The sequence below is a fragment of the Manacus vitellinus genome, unplaced genomic scaffold (assembly GCF_001715985.3).
Source record: "Manacus vitellinus isolate BGI_N305 unplaced genomic scaffold, ASM171598v3 scaffold_24_pilon, whole genome shotgun sequence".
NCBI lineage: Eukaryota > Metazoa > Chordata > Aves > Passeriformes > Pipridae > Manacus > Manacus vitellinus.
In genome coordinates, this window is record NW_021939798.1 from 2,218,702 (window position 1) to 2,224,177 (window position 5,476).

The 5,476-nt window shown below is 52.7% G+C and overlaps 1 protein-coding gene across 1 annotated transcript in view; it reads right to left on the minus strand.

Annotated features, from left to right (window-relative positions):
• NTN1 (netrin 1) overlaps nucleotides 1-5,476 on the minus strand; it is a 45,719-nt gene that overhangs the window by 4,859 nt on the left and 35,384 nt on the right. The window contains exon 6 of the mRNA XM_029960055.1: nucleotides 4,838-4,912. Within this exon, the coding sequence (XP_029815915.1) occupies nucleotides 4,838-4,912 (75 nt within the window). The remainder of the gene's footprint in view (nucleotides 1-4,837; nucleotides 4,913-5,476) is intronic.

The following is a 5,476-nucleotide window of genomic DNA, read 5'->3' on the forward strand; positions in this document are numbered from 1 at the left end:
GAAAGACCCAAGGGCTGGATGCTGGAGATGAAAGCAGAAGGGTGGATGGCTTGATGTTAATAAAAACAAAACCCAACCCAAACCCTCCAAACAACATGTCTGAGGGCAGCTGCACAAGGCTTAAAGCAAAGCAGCTCCTCACAGCATTCAGAGACCATGAGTCAGGGGCCCAAAAATCCTGGGATTGCCATGAAAAGAGTGAGGCTGGGAAAAAAATTAATTATTTAAATTTTCAGGTTTGCTTTTGGGGTTTGTGATAAATCTCCTGCTTTCGAGGTTTCCCCTGCCAAGGCTGACCTAGGGCTGGGCTGCAGGGCCAAACCTGTGCATCCTATTGTGGATACACAGAATATTGTGTATATCCTATGCACTGACCTGTCCATGGGAGCTTCCAGAGACTGGGAGCATCACTGTGCTGGCCTCTGGGAAAGATTCCACGGGCCAGGGGGGTGGCAGTGGGAGCAGAGCAGTTTGCTGGGAGAACAAGAGGGTCTTTAATATGGACTGATGGAAGGAGGTGTTTAATATGGACTGATGGAAGCGGGTACTTGGGGTTCAGGTGTCCCAGCCTGAGATGGGGCTTTCCAAAGGTTTGGCTCCCATCTCACTGCACAAGCAGAGTGGAGCCCATGTGGATTTTATTCCAACCCAGCAGCTAAAGGTGACCCCGACACCATCTGGGTTTGGGAATGTAAAGGGCTGGCTCCTTGCTGGAGCAAAGAGTTAAAACGGGATTTTTCTCCCCTTATTTTTTAATTTTTAATTTATTTGGCGGTGGCTTTGCCTCGCTCCAGTTGCCAATTTCCTACTGGTTTAATATTGGAGATTTATGACCCCTAATCCCTACCGGCCTGGGTGTGCCCTGGCCAGGCACGGTCCCTCCCCGTGGTGCTGGGGGTCCCCTCACTGCCCAGGTCACTCCCTCAGCACGTGGTTACAGAGGGATTGCTCGGTGCTTCCCCGCTCCAGGAACGGGATTTCTCCACCTTCCCGGGCAGAGGAAGGGTCTGTGAGCACCCGGGGTGGTGCTTCCCCCCGTGCCTCGTGTTTTCCTGTGGATTCAGGGTTTTTTCTCCCCCCTCCCTCTTTGCAAGCTGCCTTTTGAAAACACGTTTTTCCTTTTTTCCAGCAGCCCCTGCCAAGCTCCTCTCGACAAAGGGGGTGACTAAGTGAAGGCTCTGCAAAAGGAAGGATTTTTTTTCTTCACTTTTTTTTTTTCCAAGAAAGGGCAAAGTGAGCAGATGATCTCACCTTTCAGATGAGGATCCTGCTCCTCACCCCCATCCTCTCCCCGATGCTGGGCTGGGGGCACAGGACCCAGCACAACTCTCTGGGATCACCTGGGCAGGATCAGGCCCTGGTACAGCACAGGGGGCTCAGAATCAGGGGGGAAATGAGGTTTAAAAGCTTCAGGTTTCCTTTACCACAGCCACAATGGATGAGACACAATCACACAGAGAGTGGGGAAAAGCCCCAAAGGACAGGATGAAATGGCAGCACCCAAGTGAGTAAAGGATGCTCCCACATCACCTGGATCAGCATCACCTGCTCTAATCAAATAATCCCTTCTCCTTTTGGGCCACGGGGGAAATCTCCACCCTCAGTGGGTTCAGCAGGGATCCCCTCTGCTTCCCCAGGCTAATTTAAGTGACCCCAACCCAGTGAAACCCCTCCTCTACCCCTGGATTTCTGGGAGCTGGGTGACCCTGCGCTCCCCCACGCAGCCAAAACAAACCCAGAAAAAGCTTTTCTGCTTCTCTTCTTGCCTTCCCCCCTCCCCGAATCTCCCAGCCCGCCCTCCCTGTTTCACTCCAAATATTTGCACCAAAACCCATCTCGCAGGGAAAAAGCCCAATTTAAAATAAAAAGAAAAAAAAAACCCGCAAACCCAACAAAAACAAACAGATAAGAAAAATAAATAAGGGAAAATATCCCCTTTGAATGGCTGAATGAAGCGGGGAGCTAAAAAGCCCCATTGAGGAGCGCGGGCGGATGATAGCTCCCGATTGAGCCCGCGGGAGAAGTAACTCTGTTCAAGCTAATTAGGGCCTTTTAGGACATTCAGCACAGCGCCGGCAGCAGAACGGTGAGGAAAAGAGCCTCCTAATTGGCTTCCTGCTGGGGTGTCAGTCCCAAAGTCTTTATTATCCCTCCCTGCACCTTTTCATCCCTTTCTTCCCTTCCTCACCCCGGTGAAAGCCAGGACTGCCCCGGCACGGCACCGCTCACCCTGCTGCCTCGCCAGGCTGCTTTGCCCTTGGAAAAGCAAATTTGCCGTGGCTGTGGGGCTGGTTGGGGGTGTTGGGGACCCCTCCAGACTCAGGAGGGCTCGGCTGGGAGCACCCCAGGTCCTACACTCGCTCACCCAAACCAGCAAATGGTTTTGGCTCACTGGTGAAGCTGCAGAAGTGCTGCTGTGGGATAAAAGAGAAGAGAAAAGCTCTTTCCAGCTCCCCTAATCACTGCTCTGGGGGTATCTCTCCCCTTTTCATGGCTCCAGGGGTATCTCCTGCCCAAAAAAGCTCTTGAGCTGCTCTCATCTCCCCAGGGCCTGTTGGAGCCCAAGAGACCATTTTACAGCCTCAAACAAAACCAAGTGTGAGCTTTCAGCTGAACCCCCAACACCCCCTGGTGACACTGGACAAGCCAAGGAGCAAAACCACACCAGGGTTGCCCCTCCAGCAAAACCCAAGTGCTGCCACCACCAAAACCTCCCAATCCTCTCCCCAAGAGCGCAGGGAAAGGTGACACTGCCTGGCTGGAAACCTGCTCTGAGGGGGATGCACTTGCCTTTTTGTCCTCCCTTCCATTCTCCCAACCCCTGGGACCGACTTGGATCATGACAAGTCCGAGTTTCCTGCAGTCAAGCAACTGTTTTCTCTCCTCTTCAGAGGGCAAATGCTCCAGTGTGAGCTCAGCTCTCAAGACATGCTGGAGAATCCGGGTGGGAAAATGGGGGATGCATGTCCACATGTGGGAAATGTGTTTGTAGCTTCTTAGCCAGCAGAGAATTCACCCAACAAGGAAACCCCATGGCTTTAGTGGCCTGGGGCTCAGCCCTGCTCCCCTCCTTAATAACCCCATATATAACCTTAATAACCTTTTAGCAGCGACTTTCCCAAGTGCCATTAAACCCTTTTATCCAAGGGAAAAGGAATTCCTTGGACCTTTCCAACATGTGCTGAACCTCCAGCAGCTCCTACAAGCACGACCAGACCTTGGCACAGCCTTGCTGGATGGGGACCACAACTGCACCCCAGCCCTGGCACCTCACCCTCGCCAAGGGATACTCTCTGCTGCACAACCATTTTGCCATGTGGATAAAGGAAGGATAAATGGGAATGGAAATAAAAGATTTGCCTCCAAGGCCTTTTTCCCTCCCCTGAGCTCACGGGGGAGTATCAGAGCACAAAGCCAGTGTGGAGCATCCCTCAGCCAGCCCTGCTGGGAAGTGCCTTGTCCAGGGATGGGCTGTTAAATGGGAATTCGTTCTGCTCTTGCAAACACTTCCCAGACATGCTGAGCTGCTGTTTGAAGGAGGGAGGAGGTATCTCCACTCCTGGGTGTTTTCATGTAGATGGAATGCGATGCTTTTGCTTGATAGTTTGGTGGAAATATATATACACACAGATACAAACATCCACATGCATATATTTATATCTAGATACAGATATTAGATATCTTTTATGTATTCCTCCACTGCGGAGGGAAGGACTGGCAGGCACTGGACAGATGCTAAACCCTGCAGCATCTCATATTCCCTGGTTTTTGCACGTGTGAAGGCTCAGCTTTGAGCTAGGCTTGCCAGTGCTCAGCCCACTCCCCATCCCTGGGTGAAACCCAAAAGCTCATGGTTGGTCCTTCCTCCAGACACTTCGCTCCCCCCTCTACAGTCCATGGAGGGGGGAGATAATTTCCAACCCCTCCATAAGTTTAGCTGCATTTCTAACCATCCCCTGGCACACAGCATCTGTATTTAAGGAGATTTTTCCAGGCTGGTCCTATTCCTGACACTCAGCTCATCCCAGCAGCGTTGGCATGGCTGGCAAAGGAGGGACAGAGCAGAGCCATCCCTCCCCACCTGCCAGTGGGTGATGTCTGAGCCAAGGAGGAGAGAAGCTCCTCCTGGGGTCACCCTGGACATGTCCTGCATGGGCACTGCATGGACCCACTGGTGACCATATTGGGAATGGACCCACATTAAAAATAATCCCTGGAGCAGAGAGCTTGGGATGTGCCTGCTCCAAGCCACTGCTGCAGGGCAGAGCTGTGGAAGGATTCTCAGGACCCTGGGTACCAGCAAGGATTCCACAGTGTCCCTGGATTGTCCCAGGGCTGCACCACCTTCTGAACTGTCCCGGGATTTAAGGGGGATGGATCTGGGTGACAGGGAGCTGCTTTCTGCTCATCCCCACGGCAAAGCACATTTTTTGAAAGCTGCTGCACCTTATAAAGAGAGGGGAAATGGTGTCATTGTAACCAAGAAGACATTGGAAACACCTGGAAAATATGAGTCTCCCTGCAGACGCTAAGACAATCCCCTAATCAGGGTCCATAGTGTCCTCATCCCAATTTCCCAAGAAACACACTGCATCACCTTCTCCACCAAGCATTGCTGCCCAGGGCTGCCTCTCCAAACCTGCCAAAAATCATTCCCAAAACTGCACACGACCCAGCACAGGTAGAGCTGGGCTGCCCATGGCTGTGGCTGGGACACAGCCAGCAGCCTTTCCCTGGGCTGGGAGGGCTTGGGGACACCCCAGAGGGGGATGCTCCTCCTCTGCATCCCTTTGCCACCTCTCATCCCTGGGAAGCAGCGCTGAGAGGGAGGACTCACCATAGTCTTTCTTACAGTACTTCTTCATGTTGATCTTCAGTTTCCCCTTGGAGGCTTTGCAGTATGAGTCACAATCTGCACGGAGAGAGGGGGAGGGCAAGAAAACATTAACAAAACAAATTAGCCTTAAAATGAATAAAGGGCTGGGGGAAGGGGGGACGGCTCAAAGCTGCAGCCTGCCATGAATAAGCAGCGTGCCTGTGATATCCATCTGCCAGGCCCCGATTGGGTCGTCTAAGGGGGCATTCAGAAAACCCTTCCTTTCTAAAGAAAGCTGCTCACAAAGGAAACCATCCTCCCGCCCGCCTCCCCCAGCCCGGCTTCCCTGGGCCGCCTCTGTCTTCCTGGGAGACCCCGGGGGCCTCCCTTATTGTGCCACCCAGAGCTTTTGAGAGCCACACAAATTCTCCCTGTTCTCCAGCTCCCAACTGGAGCCTGCCCGGAGCCCACAGAGGCCCCATTGTCACCCCTAACCCGGACCAGTGTCAGCCTTTGGCATTCATTGCCGAGAGATTCGGGCTGGGGTCACCCTCCGACAATGCGGGTCAGAGAGGAAATTAGCAGCCCATGAAGCATTAGCAAAGCCTTTTGGTGTCCACTCTACTGAAGTGTGCAAATAAAATGCCCCAGTAGGAACAT